Source organism: Xyrauchen texanus, chromosome 49, assembly GCF_025860055.1.
Source record: "Xyrauchen texanus isolate HMW12.3.18 chromosome 49, RBS_HiC_50CHRs, whole genome shotgun sequence".
In the NCBI taxonomy this organism is placed as follows: domain Eukaryota; kingdom Metazoa; phylum Chordata; class Actinopteri; order Cypriniformes; family Catostomidae; genus Xyrauchen; species Xyrauchen texanus.
The window spans coordinates 11,813,282-11,835,847 of NC_068324.1; the positions used below are offsets into that span (position 1 = coordinate 11,813,282).

The window sequence follows — 22,566 nt, forward strand, 5'->3', positions numbered from 1 at the left end:
ATGCTGAGGGTTGGCACTGTACGGAGAGGTTTGTATATGTGTGTGTTTGCATGAAATATTGTACCCATGTTGTGAATTATACTGATACTAACGTCAGCTAGGATGCGGAAAGACTCCTTCATTGCTTTTTTAACTTTAGCCTCCCCCTTCACATGGAGTTGTTCCACAAGCAGCTTGAAATGCTGAAATGAGAGTTGGGTGGGGAAAGAGAGGATGGAGATGGAGACTTTATTGGTTCAGGCTTCTTTTATGAAAGAAAATTTACAATTAAGATCTCTTTAGAATTTTTTTCAATAAATTTTTTTACATTTCGTGCTCTATTGTCATGAGTGTGCATTGCTCAGTGCTATATGCAATGACCGTGCGCTACATCTTATCCAATTTTCGCGAGGGCACAAATTCTAAGTTCAATTTTCATGCTAGAGCAAGGTGCAAGTGGGCATGGGTGGGAGTGTTTGCGATAACTGTGGGTGTATGCGTATAAACTGTAGGTGTATTGGGTGTATGGAAATGAATTTGCTACTTTCCTGAGAAATAGCTCATTACGCTAAGACATTTCAAAAGCAGGTCAAGACAAAATGGGACTGGGCCAACTCATCGTCATAATCAAATGCTAGATTTAAATCTGTCATATGGAGTAGACAAAATAGCAATTCTGCTGCAGAGCGATGACATCTTAGATCATCACCTCATCTCTTGTATGCTGCGCTTAACTAAGGTTACACAATCTACACTGCGTTATCAATCAGGTAGAACTATTCTTTCGACCACTAAAGATAGCTTCATTAATAATCTTCCAGATTTGTCTAAATTGCTCAGTAAGCCAAAAAAGTTCAGAAGAACTTGACATAGTCACATAAAATATAGAGACAATATAGATAGATAGTGTCGTCCCACTTCGATTAAAGAAAGTTAAAGAGAAAAGCCCCACAACATGGTAAAATGATCACACTCATGTTCTTCATTAAACACTATCAAAGTGTGATGAGACTCACGCTGCGCATCCAAGCCATTCGCGCATCACAAGCCGATCAACTTTTCAGCTATTTTCGATGAATCACACCTGCAAAATCCTAAAACTTTATTTCCAGATTTAATGTCACGTTTGTTGCAGAGATGAGGACCCAAACGCAGAGATAAATAACCAAAACACTTTATTTACAAAACAAACTCCCACAAGGGGGAAAACCATAAACAACCCAGAAGGAGAATGAAAGGGTAATTCAGGCTGGGGCAGAAAGGAACAAGAAATCTTTACTGTGACAGGACAACTGGCAATGGACAGCACACACGAGGAGACTAAAATAGGGAGATAAATCAAGCGGGTTATTAAAAGGGCAGGTGTTACTAATGAAATAATAATGAGCAAACAAGGAGGCGGAGTGTGACGTAAGACAGAGAAGCAAGCGGCGATCCAGAAAAAACAACAAAGCCACGTGTTCTCACAAGAAGACAAAACATCTGACTGGGATGGGCACAATACAATCATGCCAATGGGTTGGAAATCTCAAGGATTAATAGTGGTGCTTTCTTTATTATATGAAGTTTTGTTCATGCTCGTGATGCATGAATGGCCTGCACGTGCTGTAGAGACTGTTGGGTATACTGCAGTCTCGACACACTTTAACTTTTTGTTTAGCCTCCTATTCAGCTCATGAATACACTCTGTGTGATTTCACCAAACACACTTGCACTTAGACTTAGCGCATGCTTCCACGGAAATACCAAAACTTCATGGCCATGCCCACTGTCACTGGTTTTTTTTTTTTTTTTTTTTTAAACAGTGGCTTCAATATTCACTTTTGAGGTAAGACTGTAGGTAATTACAACTTGCTATAAAACAAAATGTGGAAGTCAAACGTGTAAGTAATTTTAAACACAGACCTTAATTTACTCATAAATCCAAAACTGCCATTCTAAAAAACCCATAGGAAATTCCTAAGGGAACCCATGTCAGGGTTTTAGGACTACAACCTGAACAGCTCTATTACTCAGTGGTCAAAAATGGGACAGAACTATAGGATCCAGTATTAGAACTTTGAGCAGATGCTGACTGACTTACATCTGCAAAAACATTACCAGCTCTGCTGACCCAACAACCTACATTAAACCATGACTGAGCAGGCCTGACCAACTGTCCTACATGTGTTACATCTTGACATTCAGAGACATACAATTGTATAGTTGCTTTACAAAACATTTGGTAACTTTCTTGCGGCTATCCTATTCATAGTCTATGAATCATGCTTTATGATGCAAGTGCACTAGATAAGTCAAGACCATAATTTGCATAGGGTGTAAATAGAACAGAGCAAACACAAAAATGCAATTCGGATGTTGGATTTTTATATGTAACATATAGATTGCATACATACATACATACATACAGACATACATACATGTATAAATACACTCACTAACAGACACACACTCATATGTATTGTTATTTTATTGTTGTAATATTATTTTGACATACACTTGCAAATGGGTAATACATGAGTGATACGCATCAGATCACTCTGTAATTCCGTATCTGACCATAATTCCACAGATTAGAGTACGTCCCTACATGCTCTCTGAAATATATCAAGCAAAGAGCACATCAGATCAAATTCCCACTCACTACTGTATGCTATCACATGGCTAAAAGCAACAACAGAATGAGGATGCTACAGCTATAGCATAGTGGCCCCATAATGCAAGCAATTTATCTACACCAAAAGGTAAAAAACAAACAAACAAGAAATAACTTAAATCAGATAGACCAGACATGTGAGGTAAAAATCTGAATACAGTAAGTAAACAATTTAAGACAGAGGTTCTAAACTGGTTTTGCTTCAGGATCCAGATTTTACATTAGTCAAGTGGCGACCCAAAATAGTTGAATGGAATAATAGTAAACAAAAATATCCTTAAAATTAAACGCTGAAATATATTAACACATCCACTAATTTATTAATTAAAAACTTGACACTCAACAGTTTTGTTATTATAGTTTCTAAATGTCTCTTCATTTGAATGGTTTCACGCTCCGTAACAATTTGGAACTTTGTAACTCTTTGTAACAATAATTTTCTGCAAAACCAAACTGAGGTTGACAAGCCATGTTTATTCACATTTCAACAAAATCTTGGTTACCTTGTATTGTTCATTGTTTGAGGATTTAGGCATGTCACACAAGGCATCTACCTAATCTGGCTATAGCATCTACCAAGTGACAGATACATTTTACAGCAAAATACCATAGACTTCATACCACATACGCATGACCTTTGCTGTCAACAATTTTAGATATTTTGATGAAGACATTGGAGGTGTTTTTTCCTCACTTTTAAAAGTTGAAAAGCTTGTTCATTTTCCCATTCTAACCATGCATGATTACATGGTTAGTTGCAATTTATTTCTCATGTTTAGCAATGTTTTTTCCCTGCTGTCCGTGACCCAATCGGCACAGGCCTGAGACGCAATTTTGGGTTGTGACACACCAGTTGAAAACAACTAATTTAAGACCTATTCATTCTGAATCATGAATAAAATGACAAAATTCCTAAATGATACATTCACTGCAGTTTACTTCAATGAGATACCAAAGTAACCCACACACCAAAAAGACAAACAAACATAATGTATAGATTTGTGTACGAGGTGTACGTGAGTGCATATGGGGGAATGTGAGCAGGTATCTTGCTTTGGCATGCAGTCATTAGCTTTGTTCCTTAGGCTCAAGTGAAGCTGTTAATTGACTTACCTCTCGGTTGTCCAAGTCTGCCTGAACCAATGTCCCCTTAAAACAGGGCTCCACGTAGCGGACATAATCAGTGTACTGAGGGAGGATGATGACAAAATCATATTTTATGATTAAAAGACTTTTCTATGTCCGCAACAGAAAAATGTGTGTCTGCAATAGAAGTGTTGAAATGGAAACCAAAGGGTGTGCTTACTGCAATAACATTGACAAAGTCATTTTCCCCAAGCGTGTCCAGGATAGTGTTGATGGTGTGTTTGGCAATGGTTATTTTTAAACCTTTCATGCTGCCACTGACATCAACCAAAATGATGATGTCCTTAGGAGACGTGGCAGCCTGGATATACCTGACAGAAAGAGAGGATTTTCTTAGAAGTGTGCTCAAGAGATCTGCAGTAGGTATGTCTAGGGGGACTATGCTCAGAACTGTTATGCCCTTTCAAAGAAAAGTGGGCATGTGCTACCCATTGTTACCAATTAACCTTTTTATTAAAGGGACAGCATTTACATTTTTGGGTGTACTGTCATAATTTACTCTTGTGTAAAATGTGTCCATTTTTTTACTATTGTGTTACTATTGGTGTAAGCAAAATAGTGTTTGGTTAAAATTAGGTTGCAGAAATTTCAAATTAATATGTCTACATTTGGTAAGTCAAATTAAGCATCTTCCGTAGATCATTTGCTTAAAAATGACAATTCTGTTATCCACCCACCCTCATTTCACGTGAAACTCTTGCATGACTTTCTCTCATGTAACACAAATTGAAGTATAATCAAAATGCCAAAGCTGCTCTTTTCCATGTCGTGTTCACACTAAACAAAACATATACGGTACATACCAAACTCCTCAGTTTAAAAAAATAATAATACAATCCTTCATGTCTAATCTCACCTATAGCACCAAGTAAATCAGAACTCCCATAAAAAATAAATAAATAAATAAATAAATGACGCCCTGTCTATACTAAATGCAATTAAAGTAATATTGATTGCTAGTTTAAAATAGAAACACCCAATTTACGGTAGGTATATGGGGTTGGGGGCTACCAAGAGGCTAACACGCTCCTTAATTAAAGTTGAATAAGTGTAATTATTCAAGGATGATGCAAATCCAATCCTCTAATCCTTGTTTATTCCAAAACGTTAATATCTTTCTTTGTAGCGTACTGGAGTGATCCAGATACATAGTGTAAAGGGATTAATGGAAAGGAGGAGGTGAGAACCGGCTTGAGAATCTAAATGATATTTGAATACGAAACTTAAACAAAAAGACAAACACACAAAGGTGTCGGACAGCTGTCCGTAAATCTCTCTCTCTCTTCCCACTGCAGTCTCCAGTCGGCCTTTGTCCCTCTCTGAGGCTTGATTAGCCTGATTAGGGGCCGGGTGTGTGGGATCACGACCCGGCCCCGCCCTCCACCCTGCCACACATATTAATCATTTACTTCAGTGTAAACAATCACATATGGAGCCTAAGTCGGTCCTACTAACCTGGCGGTTGAGCTGCTAACCATTTAACAATAAGATTAAAGTCTTTTAGTGGGATCAGTGCCTAACTGCCTACCATAGCCACAAGCAGACATTTGGGTGGCATCCACACAGATAATCCTGCACTGCACACTGTGTCAGGAAAAGACCTTGCCGAAAAGACCTTGCCCAACATGCCATTATGCAAAAATGCAATACAAAGATGCTGTAGCATCGAAGGTCATAACTTGTTTCTCAATTCATGCTATTTTAAAGGTGAAATGTGTATTTGCTATGCACAAATACAGTACTTATCCCAGTCTCCTATCCCAGTTTAATGTGCTGAAACAACAATAATTGCATTCATAGGTTACATTTCCAAAGAGTGTAAATACTGTGGCTCTGTGGTGCTATTGCAACCTTGCTCAGTTTATTTGAGCAGCCAGACATGTCAAACTCTGGCTTAACCAGTGGTGTGAGTTTGGGGCTGGACTATCTGTTTGTTGAACAATTACATGATATGCATAAACAACAAATTTTGTTTAGATTTTCAGTAAAATGCTTTACGACATCTCACCAGTTTCTGTTTCTGCAGTCGAAAGCAACAACGCCATTAGAATCGGGGGTCCATTTGATCCCTGAGTGTTACAAAGACCAACAAACTGGATCAGAAGATTGCACACTCCAACTGTAGTCATGAATTTCAAAGTTGCAAGATTTGACAGTAAACCTCGTTAATTCAAAAAATTTATCATACCTGGATAGAGTCTGAAGAAGCCTGATGAGCTGCCAAAATATTGCCATGTAAGCGTTGGGTCCTTTTGGAAGTTACTAATGAAAACATCGTTCAAGGCCTCAGACATGTACACGCCGTTAAGAATGTCTGGATCTGGATTCAGCAGAAGTGTGATAAGGGACATTAGCTGTCTAGAATTCCTGGGATTTGAGTTCATGGTTGTGATCTGATCAAGGTTCAAGATAACATAAAATGGTGGTTTTATCGTGTTGTCATACCTTTGTTGTAGACATTGGTTGGAACTTGAATGTCGCTCATTAAAGTGTTGACTGCAAGTTTGTTGAAATGCTCATTCTCCTCCAATGGAAATTCACCTCCAAGCTCGATGAAATTTCCCTCTTCATCCATAGTATTCACCAATAATGCATTGAAATAGTCAAACTGATAGAAAAATATAGCAAGACAAAAATGGTTTTACTATGGGTAATGGGTGTTCTTAGGGACAACGCTTGCTTTTTACAATATGATAAAAACTCACATGTTAATAAATAGGTCATTTATTAATATTAACACTCAGAATTAAACATTTTACCACCTTGTAATATACAATAGTTTATTACTCTAACTATTTCTGGTTGCCAAGTAACACAGAAACTTATCACATTAATACAGACAGTATGGTCATAAGTGTGTATTTATCAACATTTTGCAATGGCTTTTAACATGGCTCATCAGAATCTGAGGTCCATTTTATAATAAATGATTTTATATGGTTTTACTAACAGATTCAAATGCATGTTCAAGTCATTAACTGTTACCTGTAAAGATGCATTAAACTCATGATATAAATCAGCATCCTCAGCAATGTCTGCCAGTCTCTGAGGACAAAGAGAACATTATGTTTGATTCTATAAGTTAAAACCAATGACAGTCATCAAACGAAAATTTACAGAAGAGTCTTATATTTAACAATTGCAGGGTCACTTTAAAATAATACAGAAAATAATATAATAGAAAATGTGAATAAATGTAATACTGACCTTCACAGACTTCATCTTGCTTCCAAGCATTCTCTCAATTTCGTCAGAAAAGTCTTGAACTAAGCGTGCTCCATCCACCTCCTCTATTCTAATGATGGGCTCAACATCTTTAAGTTTCTAGACATACCAAGAGAATTGTCTCAGAATTTTTATCTACAATAAAAAAATGTTTTATCAAAAGCATTTCTCTGTTATTAAAGGAATAGTTCAGTCAAAAATTATAATTCTGTTATAATTCACTAACGCTCATGTTGTCGGATGACTTTCTTTCTTGTGCGGAATACAAAAGGAATAATTGTTTTTTTAAATATCTCTATTCATCCTTTTAGATTTTCACTGAAAAATTATTAAAAGGGATAATTCACACCAAAATTACATTCCTCTCATCATTTACTCACCCTCGCATTCTTTCTTCTGCAGAACACAAATTAAGATTTTTAGAAGAATATTTCAGCTCTGTAGGTCCATACAATTCTAGCCAAAATTTTGAAGCTCAAAAAGCATATGCAAGCAGCATAAAAGTAATCCAAACAACTCCAGTGGTTAAATCCATATGAACAATTTATATGAAACAGATCAATCCTATAGTCCTTTTTTAATATAAATTCTCCACTCTGCCCAGTAGGTGGCGATATGTGCGAAGAATGTGAAAGTGAAAGTGGAGATTGATAGTAAAAAAAGGACTTAAATATTGATCATTTCCTCGAACAAACAAATCTTCTTGCATCTTAAAATATGGAATTATCCACTGGAGTAGTATGGCTTACTTTTATGCTGCCTTTGTGATTTTGGAGCTTCAAAGTTTTGGTCACCATTCACTTGCATTGTATGGACCTACAGATTTATACACTTCTGGGATGGAATGAGGGTGAGTAAATGATGACAGTGTTTTAATTTTGGGGTGAACCATCCCTTAAAGCTTTACATAGTTTTATATATGACAAATGCAGACTGAAACGGAAACCCCCATCTAAGTTTTTCATTTCCAGATTACAGAGCATTTTCTAAACTCTTGTGAAAACAGGGGTGTTCCATTTTTTACTTTTTTAAACTACCTGCTGGATTACTTTTGGATTACTTTTATGCTGATTTCAAAATGATCAAAAAATGGACTGGCACATTTACATTTTAATTGATACTGACCTTTTGTAACAGAGCAGCTCCTGAATATTTTGATGCAAAGGCGTTTATTTTCTCTGAAAGAGTAATGGCCCATTTTTGAACCCTAGAGACACAAAGAAACAGCACAAATTGTGTGAAATGTATCACTATTGAATTGAATTGAATGTTTAAGCACAAAAACAAAGGATCTAGTTGAATGTTTGAATTGTTACTCCAACTGAAATTCAAAAAAGTTGTTTCACATGATTTTGCATGTCTATAAATATACATACAGTAGTGGTGTTGGATTTGTAGGTGGCCCATAATCACTTGATAGGATTCCAAGTAATCTATTGATCTCTTAACATTAACAGTGAATACAAACTTCACAGTTTGAAACCCAGTCCGAACACAGACAATCCTATACATTAAAATGCTTAAATGTAAGCCTAGGACAGGAGGTCCCTGTAAATTACATCCCTTAATATATGATGCACAAAATGCAAAGAAAAGAAGAAAGACCTGTCAGCACTTGTCATATGAAACGGTGACTTCTGGGTCAAGCTGGATTAACACTGAACTTAACAGGTCATCAGTCTTATGTGGAGGCATCTCTGTTGACCTGAAATAGTCCGGGATCCTTAGGATGCCTGGGGAATTGTGTTAATAGCTTGGCTACGTTGTGGATTGTGACACTATTACCGCAAGGAAAATCCATGTGGAGTCAACCACAACATGTCCAGTCAGCCAGATAAAGCTGCAAACACATTGCTATCCAAAAAACTTCAGAGAGATTAAAAGGGATATTTTTCTTAAGAATTTTTATTTTGTCATCATTTACACACACTTATGTTGTTCCAAACCCATCTGACATTCTTCCTTCCATGGAAAACACAAAAGGAACTGTTAAGATGAATGTTTGGAATCGACAGCCTCAGTCACCATTCACTTTCATTTTATGGGAAAAGAGCAGCTCCTATAGTGTTCCATGGAATGTAAGTCATATAAGTTTGGAACACAAAGAGGTGAGTATATGATGACAGAAATTTCATTTTTAAGTGAACCATCTCTTGAATGGAAAACACACAAGTAGACATTTGGATGGCAAAATATCTCAATCCTAAAAAGAATTAAATTACATGTAAAACATGTAATACACCATTGCCCTTGTGTGCTGCAAGAAACCTACACAATTGTCATGTGATTTCCTAATACTGAAGTTCTATAAAATCTATATACAGTATCTCAACACAAATACAGGGTATTAAGATAAAAATAAAATGTGTTTTTATAGCAATAAATCCCTAAAAACAGATATATAATCCCACCCTTGACATAGGCTTTGTGTTGTATACTGAACTGGTCCAGAAGGGTACATAATACAACTTTAAAATGATGATGCATAGGAATAATATTGACGGTAATCTAGGGAAGGGTCAACGCCTCTGATATGAAATTCCTGTGTGCACACGGCACCCTGTGTGACCATCTGTGAGCTAGCTTGTATCTCTGGCTGTTATCCAGAAAGCAGTATCAAAGGTACGAGTGTATCTGCTAAAACAGTGGCACTTCAAGCCAGGACATTAACCTTCTATTTAAAAATGTTAGAACATGATCAGAGAAGTCTCCTGAGGCAGATTTGTCACTATTTTAGGAGGTTATTTTTGTAAGTCAGAAACCACCAACAGTAATTATGGCTTGCACCTTTCACAAAAGCGTTAACCGTTTTTATTAATAAGAGAGTTATGCATGTTTCTCTTCACTATAATATATTACTGTCTATGCAAAATAATGAATTATAATCCCACAAAACTACTATCTTGCCTCCACCTTAAAATATATTTATTGCCGCCTATGTCGAAGAGTGTCTGCCATCTGCTAATAACGACTTCCTAGTCCCATGAGGACTGAATTCTTACACCACGACAAACACTGTTGATCAGGGAATTACTAAAAATGATCACAAGCAATTTCTCTTTCTGTCTCATTTGAAATTCTAATGTGCATGGAACTTGAGAAAGCACAGCGCAAATTATAGCCCAAAATAGTCTATCTGGTCTTAAAGAGAAGCTATCAAACAGTTACACAATGGAAGGAGCTAAATATTAATAAGATTGTATAATTATATGTTATGTTATGGGTGAAAAATATCATTTTCACCCATAGCACAACAAATGAAATAAAAAATATCATTGATTTGCTCTCAATATACAAGGTCACTTATATGGCACATAAAATCAGAGACAAGTCAAATCAGAGATGCCTATGCAAGAAAGCAAAACTGTTTAAGTTTCACTTTAATGTGGAGACATCATCATAAATAAATTCTGGAATGGAAATGGGTTGAACATTCTCTTTCAGTGATATTTTTGTTTACAATTAATTTAAATGTAATTTGAATGGGATCTGTTATTGGTATTTATAATTTGATAATGTTTTCTGCTCATGTGAAGAAAATCATGAATAAATTATGGAAATGATGGAAGAAATATGTCAAATATTTTTGTTATTATTTTAAATGCTATCTGTATTTATAAATGTATAATGGATTCCGTTTATGTGGGGGGAAAACCCTAAACCATTATGGGAAAGAAAGGGGGCAAATTCAATGTGGAATTAAAATGCGGAAATTCTAAGGTGAATCTTACGTTTCAGGTGGAATCTTCATTTGAGCATGTGTGAAGACACAAAGCATGCCTGTGTAGACTATGAAGAACGTAACCCAAGAAGACCCTCTTCTGTGACATATGATGCTCACATCCACACACATCTTTACGGTGAACAGTCATGAGAAACAGACGCCCAGAATCCTCTACTCCAGTGGTACTGAAATTGTAGCCTGACTTCTATTCACTTGTTTCAAAATAGACTTTTTCAAGTTGGCCTCGATGTTATCAGGTGTGTCTCTGAGCGCCACATCAGTTGTATTGTTTGTACATCCAAATGTTCCTGGAAGGCCTTGTTTCACATCAGCAGACTCCTATTCATGCTCAGATCTTCCAGAAACTTTCCCCAAACTAACACTGAGCTTCATGGAGTAATCAACACTTCTCATTATGCGGATGATACAGATAATCCAAGTACCTTAAAGTAAACTCAATGTCAATATGTTAACATATGCTCCATTATATCCTCTGCATCACATCTGACAGATGCTCTGCAAAGTTCCATGGTTCTTCACAAGCAATAATCCCTGTGATAATCCATACATCAACACTAAAACACCTTGGGAATCCAATAGGAAGCGCTGAGCAGTTTAGACAGTGCTGCTGTTGATATTCACTTCCAGAGCGACCAATCCTCCATAACCCAATTTACAGTGTAATCCACATGGATTACACTTTCCCCACTGTGGATGCACAGGCATGGGGAGGGGAGATGGAGATAGAGCAGAAGAGGGTGGGCGCACCAGAGAGAGGCAGCAGATTGGACGAGTAAAAGTTTTGTCTCTAAAAGGATTAGTGGTGATTTTGGGAGGTTGGAACATTTCCATCCAATCAGTGTAAGTGAACTGCCTTGTTTTATAGAAAGACAAGGCCATCTAGTGGGGACGTGATGACCTCATGCAGAACTGCAGCCATGTAAACTTCTCAATCAATCAGTAAAGTTTGAAGACAGGTACCCTGCTTAGTGCCTGACAGGCAATCGAGACCCTAACCTAGCAATGGTGATAATAATAACCAAAATACAAGATGAGAAAAAACAGTGAGAGACTTACCTGTACCTAAGAGAGATTGTTCTCATTCACTGTATTTAAAGCTGTGAGAATGGATCATTTGATCACTTGACATCCTAATATCAAAGACAAAAACAATAGATTTAAAGAAAGCCAACAACAAGCATTAAGGCCTCAGCTCAAGTGATGATAGTTGTGAATCCTCCATATTACAGGTGACAGTTCACAAACCCTTAAAGATTAAAATAAGAATAAAAATAAGAAATAACAATATTCAGATAAAAGTCAGATTGTTTGCAACATTTATTTGGGAGTTTTATAATGTCAATAACATTTCATATTATGTGTAACCAGGATAATAACTTCAAAATTATATTTAACTTATATAGTGTCCAAGTTTTTTATAAGAAAATTATAAGCTTCCCATTTCTGCATTTAAACCCTCAAAATATTGGGCCCCATTCACTTTCATTGTAAGATTCTTTTTTTTTTTTTTAAGTTAGTCAAGTGTGGTAATCAATATTGCATCATTGTAACGCTGTCAACTAAACTTAGCTTGAATTGAACCAAAGTATTTCTAGCAAGTCAGTCCACTGTCGGCCCCGGGAGGCTATATCCAGTCATGACAGTGCAGCTCCAAACTACCTGAATGGGGAAAGACCGTCTATGGGAAAGACAGGAATCATAAACTGTGCTTCTTTACCTCATATTACGCAAAACAAAATGTTGTACTGCTAATGCGCATGCGCGTGAGCGAGTTGCTTGTCAGGCGATGTCTGTACCTCAAAGGTCATTGCCTCTTTTACCTTTCTACATCCGTTGACAGTTCTTGTTCGAGCTTTCAAATTTCTCCCATTCATTTAAATAGAAGTGGCGCGTCTCTGCTAAACACTGATTGAACTCAGAATAATCTTTTCAATTTATAATAAATAAAATTATATTCATTGAGACTGGTCTACGAAAGCATATTAATAAGCATACAAATGAAGTTGTTTTTTACTCTCAAATATAAAGGTAATTTATCTCAACTATGTTAGTGAATAGCAAAGTGTTTATATCCTAAATTGCTCCATTGCCTTTTGCAATCTCTCCAACTAGATGAGTATGGATTTAAAAAAAACACTATGAATCTAGAGATCCCTGGTGAAATTCAGCCGCTAATATCTTTCTGTTTGTAAATGTAAATAAATAAATCGGCACAGGGAAATCAGACCTTTTTGAACAAAGCTAAACAAACGCTAGCCTTGCCGATAGATGCTGCTCTGTGTCTTTAAGGACGTGTTTTGTGTTTGTTTTGACCAATCAGAATTTGATACTGCCCAAACGGGACGACCAATCAAATTATGGGATTTGTGTCCGTCTCGGCTTGATATCACAGCCTGTGCTGCTCGCCGGGTCCACGTGTACACAGAGGTAAGTGCTATTCTGCCGAATTATTAAATTATTATGACGTTTTTACAATACATACCAGATTTATATAATAATTTATGATGTAATTTAGGTGTTGTATGAAAATTAAAGCTGGAAAAACATGAAAGCCGGTGAACTAATGCTTGTTTCATGGCCAAATGTCACTAGCCAGTGCTTAGTCGTTACTTTATTTAAGAAAGTCACTATTACATTGATATAGAGAATTACATAATTATCAAACCTCAAGATGCCAGTTTAGACTCGCTTTTAACTAATTCTATGTAATCGATTATATTGTCAATAATGATCATGGCTTATTAGCTAATTTGCTAGCTTTGCTATCTCATTCCTTTTGAATTTATTCTGTGAATACTTACCAACAAGCTTTTATTATATTTTTGACTCTTTGTACAGAGGCTTATCACTTAATTTTTTTATTTATTTCATTTAACCATATTTATCAACTGCTGACAATTGTACGCTCTAAATTGACAGATGTAAAGAAAGATGACAATGTCTACTTCAACCTGGAAACACCTCACCAGCCATAGTGTGGACCAGAATATATTTCTGGCCCCAAATAAACAAACAACAACTATTTTTCATCAAACTAATGGACGCAGAATGAGGGAAAAGATCAAAATGAAAGATTACACCATGGAATTCCATGAAATGTCATGTGACCAGAGAAGAGGAAAGAAGAGAAAGTCAAACAAGCTTTTGGAAAACAGGACAGAATTTATTAAACCTAGTAATGATACATTAGAACAGACAAGTCATGTGCAAATCAAAAGGCAAAAAGTAACCCCAGAGGCATGGACAAGTGAAGCTGAGCCTGCATTATTGGTCAGTGACAGCTGGGAGGTGGACAGTGGCTTTTCATCTGAGACCAGTTCTCCCACTAGTGGCAGGAGTTCTCCGTGTGTTGGAATCAACCACTCGAAGCTAGTAGCTCTGGACTGTGAAATGGTTGGCACTGGACATGGCGGCCAGTGTAGTGAAGTGGCACGCTGTAGCATTGTAAATTATTATGGTGGTGTCATTTATGATAAATATATCTTACCTCAGCAGTTGATTACAGACTACCGCACAAGATGGAGTGGCATTAGGAAACATCATTTAGGACAAGCAGTGCCCTTTGAGGATGCTCAGAACGAGGTGAGAGGATATAAACTTGTTTATGTTCTGTTTTCCTTAGAAAAGCAAAGGCCAATCTGCCAGTCAAGCTTTCAGAAGTGCTAATTTTGTCACATGGCAAACTGCTGTTGCCTTAGCGACGATGTGTGCTTAGATCACCACCTGACTTTTTCACTGACTGTATTTGTAGGAATATTGCCTAAATAACACAACATGCTTTTTATTACCCTATAGATTATCGACATACTCAAAGGGAAGGTTATTATTGGTCATGCATTAAATAATGACTTCTTAGTTCTGGACCTCTCTGTCCCTGAACACATGGTCAGGGATACCTGCACCTGTAGCTGGCTACGAGAGTTGTACTTCGCTTCTGATCGGTGCAACATCTCTTTGAAGAAACTAGCTTGGAAACTACTCAATAGGACCATACAGGTAATATGGTGCGACAGATTAACACATTTTTTGGTTATTTACAAAGAAGGTTGTCCATGGTGATCGAAATGAGAAATCTTTTAAAGCAAAGTCATCTTTTTGTCTGTGTTGGTTTCACAAAAAAACAAAACTGATTTAATGACTGTATATTGAACATAAGTGTACTCCACTAATTTCAAAAAAATATTTAATATTAAATGTTTTTTTTTTTTTTTACAAATATCAAGATTTTTTCTTCTCAGGGTTATATCAAATTACCTGAACTAAATGTAGTTCAGGTAATTTGTAATAATGTGTTATAGATACAATAAGTTTATACAGTGAACAAAACATTAACAACTCTTCAGCAGACACGCAATATTAAAGTGTGAACCAAGGGATCTCAAGATGTGTTTAAAGATTGAGTATTAAACTATATTTAACTTGACACAGTGACCTAAACATTTTACTTTTATGACGCAACACACCAGAGACACGACACAAGCATATCTGACACAGGTCATATGGTCTTTACCTCACAAATATTTAATTAAAAAAGATTTAAAATAAATTGATTTATTTAAATAAAAAGATCACACTTTAAATCAAAAAATAAAAAGATCACACTTTAAATCAAAGACATGACCTTCATTATTTTTGTCCGGATCTATGAAATTATTAAAAAACACAAAAATAAGCAAAAATCCTTTTGATAGTTTTTTCCTCGAGAAAATGTTCATGGTCGCATTAAAAGCTGAAATTCTTGAAAAAAAAAAAAAAAAAAAAAAACACTTGCCCTTAGTAGTAACAGAATAATCTTTTATTTTAGTTTCTAAATAAATATAAACAGTGAAACAAGTGTTTTAAAACCCAGAGTGGACCACTTTAGATGCAAGACAGTGAGTGAATTGTTTTATTTTAAATATCAATATTTAAGTGCAGGTTTACATGCACACCAATTTATGCTGATTACTCTAAAATCAACTTATTTAAAAAAACAGTAATGTATATCATCTTTGTTTCTTTAAAACAAAGTGATTAAATCATAAAATAATACAAGACATGTTCACCTTGAACATAAAATTGAGTTCTATTTTATTTCCTTGAGGCAGCATTAACTGCATTACCAAAACGCAATACAAAGACAAAATTCGATAAGAACACACATTTGGCAGCATCATTTTGGGAACACAATGTAATTTATTAGGCTTATTTATTACTATTATCATCTTTAAATTTATAGGTGACTTTAGTTTTAGTTCTTTTTTTTTCTTTTTTCTTCTCCAAATTGAAATGCCAAATTTCCAATGCGCTCTAAGTCCTCATGGTGGCGTAGTGACTCGCCTCAATCTGGGTGGCGGAGGACGGATCTCAGTTGCCGCCACGTCTGAGACCGTCAATCCGTGAATATTATCATGTGGTTTGTTGAGCGTGTTACCGCGGAGACGTAGCATGTGAGGAGTCTTCATGCTATTCTCTGCTGCATCCACGCACAACTCACCACATGCCCCACCGAGAGCGAGAACCACAATATAGCAACCACGAGGAGGTTACCCCATGTGACTACCCTCCCTAGCAACCGGCCTATTTTGTTGCTTAGGAGATCTGGCTAGATTCATTCAGTACCCCCTGGATTCGTACTGGTGAACTCCAGGGTTGGTAGGACTTTAGTTCTTAATTTGTAGGCTATTAGTAATTTGTGGAGCACCAATCAGGAAATTTGAGGCCAATAGCGTTTTTTTTTTTTTCTCCCCTCACTAAGATCAGCTGATAAAGATTTTTTCTTAAAGTGCCCTTTGCCACACTTTTGCAAGTTATAGGTTAATGCCCCACACAGTAAAATTACAGTAACACTTTACAAAAAGGTTCCATTTGTTAACATCATGTTAACTACAGTAATGTTGTAAATAAACTAATGAACTTAATTTTAGTTACAACATATACTATTATTAAAGTCAAAAGTTGTATTAGTTTACATTAGTTAATGCTAACATTATGAATAATAAAAGCTGTTAAAATCTTCATTGTTAATGATACCTAATGCACTAACTAATGTAAAACATTTTTTTATCCTTTTTATTAAGTATTGATGCAGCAAAGCATCCCCACACTACCACCACCATGCTTGACCATAGGTGTGATGTTCTTTTTGTGGAATTCATTTCGATGCAAAATTCAACATTTTGTTTATTCAGACTGCCTTTGTTTTATGTTATATTTTGTTTTAAACAATTTTTTTACAATTTTGTGTGCGATTATACACAAAAACAGAAGAAATGGGGATGGGGCAAATATTATTTTACACCAATGTATAACATTTTTGATAATTTTGTTATTTTAATTGCTTTTTCTTTTCATTTAAAGTGCAATTTGAATTTAGAAATGCCTTCTTGTTATGAAATTTAAGCAAAATCAATAAAGCAAAAATATTCAGCAGGTGGGTTGACTATGTAATCAGATATTGTGATATTTTTAAGGCAGTTATCGATAAAATATTTTTTACATATCGCCCAGCCCTAGTGATATATGAAGAAGTTAAAACATTAAGCTTAGTGTATATTGGTAGTTTGTCTTTACTGCTGCTTTGTGTACATACTGGATATTTCTTGTTTAGGTTGGCAGGTTGGGTCACTGCTCTGTACAAGATGCTTGTGCTGCCCTGGACCTGTACAAGCTGGTGGAGGACCAGTGGGAAAAGGACTTCCTTGCACGAGAATCAAACACTGACAATACCTCAGACCCCAACATCTCCTTGGAGCACTACATGCAGGACCAGTATTGGCCAGAAAGTATGATGGATTGCAGCCCATAAAACCAAGAACTAGGCGCATGATGCAGTCAACCTCAAGGATAGTAAATGTCTAATGTTTCATGTTATTTAAACCTAATGTTCTGTTTAATATATTATTTAAACAGAAAAATTGACACTTAACATGTTAACATTCATTAAGGCCAAATTACTTTGTATTTACTCTGGAATACAGGGTAAATTCTGCTCCAGAGATTTCAGTTGTAGAACTGAAATGTTGCACATGATTGGCTTATTTGAAGTACTGTTCTGTGATTGTGTTCATGATACAAATAACTTGTTGATAATGTTAATTCATGGATTTTAAAATGAACAGTTATAAATAATACAGCTTAAGAATTATTGTCTTATTAGCTTTAAGTTGAATATACACGGAGACAGAATTTAAGGGAATAACTCCATTGTGAGATTTCTTTTTTATGATCAAAGATACCGAGGTATAATTTTGATTTCAATGACACATTTTGCATCTTTTTGGCAAGTTACATATAATGCCACCAACTACTTGCATTGTACTGAAAATGCTTCCATCCAAGAAATGAACTGTTTCATGTTGTAAAGTTTGGTTACTTTGTCTAAATAAAGATTATGGATACACAATGATTCATAAGCATATCTCATCCTTATAACACATAATAGTGCAATAATTAATAAATATGTCATGTACATATGCAAATTCACTCATATTTATTCAATAACTGTATATACACCTACCTTGTAGTCTCACTTTCATACTCTGTGTGGACTTGCTTGTATCTCCTATCACAAAAAAGCAATCCTTGTGTACATGGGTACACATTCCTGGCTTGTGATGTCAACTAAAACCTGTTAGGATTATGCATTCAGTAGAGATTTGAGGGTATTGTTCATATTTCCTTTCAAATATTTCTCTTTGCAAGTTTATTGGTCTTTAAATTCCTGTTTGTCACTCAAACATAATATTTAGAGGATACATTACTGCCTAGCATTTTGAAGATTTTAAATGTAATTTAAATTGAGTAATTTAGCAGACCCTTATCTAAAGTGACTTACAGTGGAGGAACAATTTTTAATACAAAAGTCAGCAATGTCTGCAGAATCGCACTCCCAAGCAGTCGTACTGCGTGCTGGTACCAGATAAGAGTCAGTGGTTGGTACTACAGAAACACTGGTATTGTTAAATATTTTTTTATTTTATTATCGACTTTGGTACCAAAGTAACAGTACTTTTGACAACACTAACTCAAACCAGCATGCCATGGTCGAAATCACTGAGATCAAATTATTTTCTCCATTCTGATGGTTGATGTGAACATTAACTGAAGCATTGCACACTGCACACACAATTGGCTTGCATGAATAAGTAGGTGTACAGGTGTTCCTGATAAATTTACATTTACACATTTGGCAGACGCCTTTATCCAAAGCAACTTACAGTGCACTTATTACAGGGACAATCCCCCCGGAGCAACCTGGAGTTAAGTGCCTTACTCAAGGGCCCAACAGTGGCATGTTGGTGGTGCTGGGGCTTGAACCCCCAACCTTCTGGTCAGTAATCCTGAGCCTCAACCACTGAGCCACCACTGCCCCTGCTTGGTGAGTGTATGTTTTCAGCTGTCTTGTCTGGTGAGGCGGTTTCAGTATGTCAAGTGGAGGTTGGAAGCTCATTCCATCACAGAGGAACAGAGAAAGTGAAGGACTGTGAAATGTGCCTTGTAGTGGTGGGACCACCAAGTGTTGCTCATTCGTTGACTGCAGAGAGCGAGTGGGAACATGGACTTGGAGGAGTGAGTTGAAGTAAGAGGGTCATGAAGGCCAAAGCCTTGAATTTGATAATGGCAGCTACGGGTAGCCAGCTCTCAAATCAAGAGACGGATGACGTGAGCCCTCTTTTGTTGACTGAAGACCAGATGCACTGCTGTGTTCTGGACCATCTGCATAGGCTTAATCATGCTTAATTGTCCTGTATCTATATTAGCTGAAACTCTGAAATGGGGCTATTTTCATTTTTTGAGCTGTCTGCAACAATCCCAACTTAATTATCAATAGTAACATACAAGCCTAATCCAATGTTATGTCACTCTCGGTCCTTTTTGCATCAATGGTCTACCAGGCTTGAGGTCACACCACAAAACGTGATTGCTGCCAGCTTTGTTAAACGGCTTTCTCATGTGTCTCGCAATAGCTGTTTGCTCAAGATGAACATTTCAAAACCATGTACTAGTTTGGTTTGAACATGTGCTAAAAACACCAAGGTATGGCAGTGGTGGCTCAGTGGTTGAGGCTCAGGGTTACTGACCAGAAGGTTGGGGGTTCAAGCCCCAGCACCACCAAGATGCCACTGTTGGGCCCTTGAGCAAGGCACTTAACTCCAGGTTGCTCTGGGGGGATTGTCCCTGTAATAAGTGCACTGTAAGTTGCTTTGGATAAAAGCGTCTGCCAAATGCATAAATGTAAATGTTTAAAGGTCTAAACGTTCTGCATAGGGTAAAACAATAGATAAACCATCATCCTATAGGCAAAACACAATAAATCTCACATAGTCCTGTTACCAGTCTATGAAACTTGTCTTTGAGTAAGAGTTTGTTTTACCCAAGAGTCCTAACATAAACTAGATGCTGAGTAGCTCTGGGAGCACAGAGACGGCCATTGTACTACAATCTTAGTTACTCAGACCCCTGCATAAAAAGGCTAAATCCTGTTTAATGGGATTATGGCCACCACATTGGTCATCGTGAAGAAGTGAGAACATGGTGACATAAAAGTGTGCAGCAAAGAAGTATGATGAGCGTTCTTGGCAACTGGATGCAAAGCCACAAAACCACCTGCAGCTAAAACTTGTGTTGGTTAACTTGAGGTCAGACCCATATCTACTGAATTATTTTGCCTTACAAAGACAAAACACAGTAACTATGGCAACAATGAAACAAAATATTGGCTTCAAAATTGGCTTTTCTGATTGTCCAGACAAATGTGGATTATAAAACAGTCTCACACTTTTTTATCTGAATCTACATTTACATTTATTCATTTGGCAGACGCTTTTATCCAAAGCGACTCACAAAAGAGGAAGAACATCAGCGAATCATCTTAGGGAGACAGTGGTACAAAAAGTGCCATATTACAAAGTTTCACTATCATCAGAATAGTATACAAAACAGATTTATGTGCAACAAGAAATGTAAATATTTTTTTTATTTTTTTTTTTATTATTGACCGGTTAAGTGCTTTTGGAAAAGATGTGTTTTTAGCTGTTTTTTGAAGATAGAGAGTGAGTCAGCTTCCCGGATTGAGTTGGGAAGGTCATTCCACCACCGTGGTATGATGAAACTGAAAGTCCGGGAAAGTGTTTTGGTACCTCTTTTTTTGGTACGACAAGGCGACGTTCCTTAGCCGACCGCAGGCTTCTTGTGGGAACGTAGCTCTGCATAAATGTTTTTAGGTATGCTGGAGCAGACCCAGTGACTGTTTTATATGCCAGCATCAGGGCCTTGAATTTAATACGTGCATGAACCGGCAGCCAGTGGAGAGAGACAAAGAGTGGTGTAACATGTGCTCTCTTAGGTTCATTAAAGACCAGACGTGCTGCTGCATTCTGGATCATTTGCAGGGGTCTAATAGCACATGCAGGAAGGCCTGCAATGAGAGCGTTACAGTAGTCCAGTCTAGAGATGACAAGGGACTGAACGAGCAGTTGTGTGGCATGTACAGAGAGGAAGGGTCTTATCTTCCTGATATTGTAGAGTGTAAATCTACATGATCTTGCAGTTTTTTAAATGTGGTCTGTGAAATTTAGCTCATCATCAATGGTTACCCCTAGATTTCTGACCGTTTTGGAAGGCGAAACTGTAGTTGGACCCAGCTGCACGGTGATGTTGTGTTCAACAGCCGGGTTGGCTGGAAAAACAAGGAGTTCGGTCTTGGCAGGGTTGAGTTGAAGGTGGTGTTCCTTCATCCAGGCTGAGATGTCTGCCAGACAGGCAGCGATTCGAGCGGTCACTGTGGTGTCGTTGGGCTTGAAAGACAAGTAGAGTTGCGTGTCATCAGCGTAGCAGTGGTAAGAGAAACCATGTGTCTGAATGATGGGTCCCAGTGATGTTGTGTATATGGAGAAGAGAAGTGGCCCAAGCACTGATCCCTGAGGTACCCCAGTAAGTAACTGGTGTGGCTTGGATACTTCCCCTCTCCATGCTACCTCAAAGGTATCTAAACAGGAATCTAAACAGATTTGAGCCAAACCCATCTGCCACAGCACAGATCCCGATTTCAGTCATAACTTAATTTTGACAAAATGTGAAGTTACTGCATGTTGTCTTTGCAGGGCAGTAATGTACATAGGCAATTGACCAAATAGTTTTGGAAATTTGACACTGCAATCTGTACTCGAAAATAGCATTTTGCTCATTCTTTTATAAGTATGCATTCAATTTTATGATTACATTAACTGAAAGACTATTTAGACTATTTCTACTATAATATAAATATAAAACTATAATTCACACCACTGAAATAATTTTGCTGAAAAAGGGTTTCGTAAAATTTGAAAAATGTAATTTTTTTAATTATTTTTATTTAAAACGTTATTTGATATGCTGTCAAAAAAAAAACTTTATTGATTTTCTAAAAGGTTAAAGAGTTTTCAAGGAAGTTCAATACAAGTTAAGTTCAGTCGACAGCATTTGTGGCATAATGTTAAAAAAAAGAACAAATTTAGATTACAATGAGACACAAGGGAAGTGAATGGGGCCAGTTTTTGGAGGGTTTAAAGGCAGAAATGTGAAGCTTATAATTGTATAAAAGCACTTACATTAGTTGTTCTGTTAGAACTCATGTATTATTTAAGCTGTAAAGTTGTTTAAATTGTAATTTTAGGGATTTAGGTTTCACAGAGTTGCGTTGCCATAGCAACAAAGTTGTAAAATTAGATATAACATTACACAGAAAAGGATAGTAAGCATTTTTGTCACACTAAAATCATGCATACTGTTAATTTCTTGTGGCTTTACTTTTGAAACGGTGAGTATTTTAACGTTAACGGATTGGCCCCTTCAC

General features: G+C 36.7%; 2 protein-coding genes across 2 annotated transcripts in view; one reads left to right on the top strand and one right to left on the bottom strand.

Moving 5' to 3' along the window:
• cacna2d4b (calcium channel, voltage-dependent, alpha 2/delta subunit 4b) overlaps positions 1-11,402 on the bottom strand; it is a 39,160-nt gene extending 27,758 nt beyond the window's left edge. The window contains exons 1-10 of the mRNA XM_052123077.1: positions 10,738-11,402; positions 8,132-8,213; positions 6,989-7,105; positions 6,767-6,826; positions 6,227-6,389; positions 5,970-6,101; positions 5,790-5,850; positions 3,942-4,092; positions 3,749-3,823; positions 93-182 (exon numbers count right to left, since the gene is read on the bottom strand). Of these exons, the coding sequence (XP_051979037.1) occupies positions 93-182; positions 3,749-3,823; positions 3,942-4,092; positions 5,790-5,850; positions 5,970-6,101; positions 6,227-6,389; positions 6,767-6,826; positions 6,989-7,105; positions 8,132-8,213; positions 10,738-10,859 (1,053 nt within the window). The 5' untranslated portion in view covers positions 10,860-11,402. The remainder of the gene's footprint in view (positions 1-92; positions 183-3,748; positions 3,824-3,941; positions 4,093-5,789; positions 5,851-5,969; positions 6,102-6,226; positions 6,390-6,766; positions 6,827-6,988; positions 7,106-8,131; positions 8,214-10,737) is intronic.
• Positions 11,403-13,102: 1,700 nt separating this feature from the next.
• Positions 13,103-18,057, top strand: LOC127640682 (apoptosis-enhancing nuclease-like). The gene is made up of 4 exons (XM_052123377.1): positions 13,103-13,178; positions 13,671-14,333; positions 14,547-14,747; positions 17,341-18,057. The coding sequence occupies exons 2-4, from the start codon at positions 13,683-13,685 to the stop codon at positions 17,536-17,538; spliced, it is 1,050 nt and encodes a 349-aa protein (XP_051979337.1). The 5' UTR covers positions 13,103-13,178; positions 13,671-13,682; the 3' UTR covers positions 17,539-18,057.
• The last annotated feature ends 4,509 nt before the right edge of the window (positions 18,058-22,566 follow it).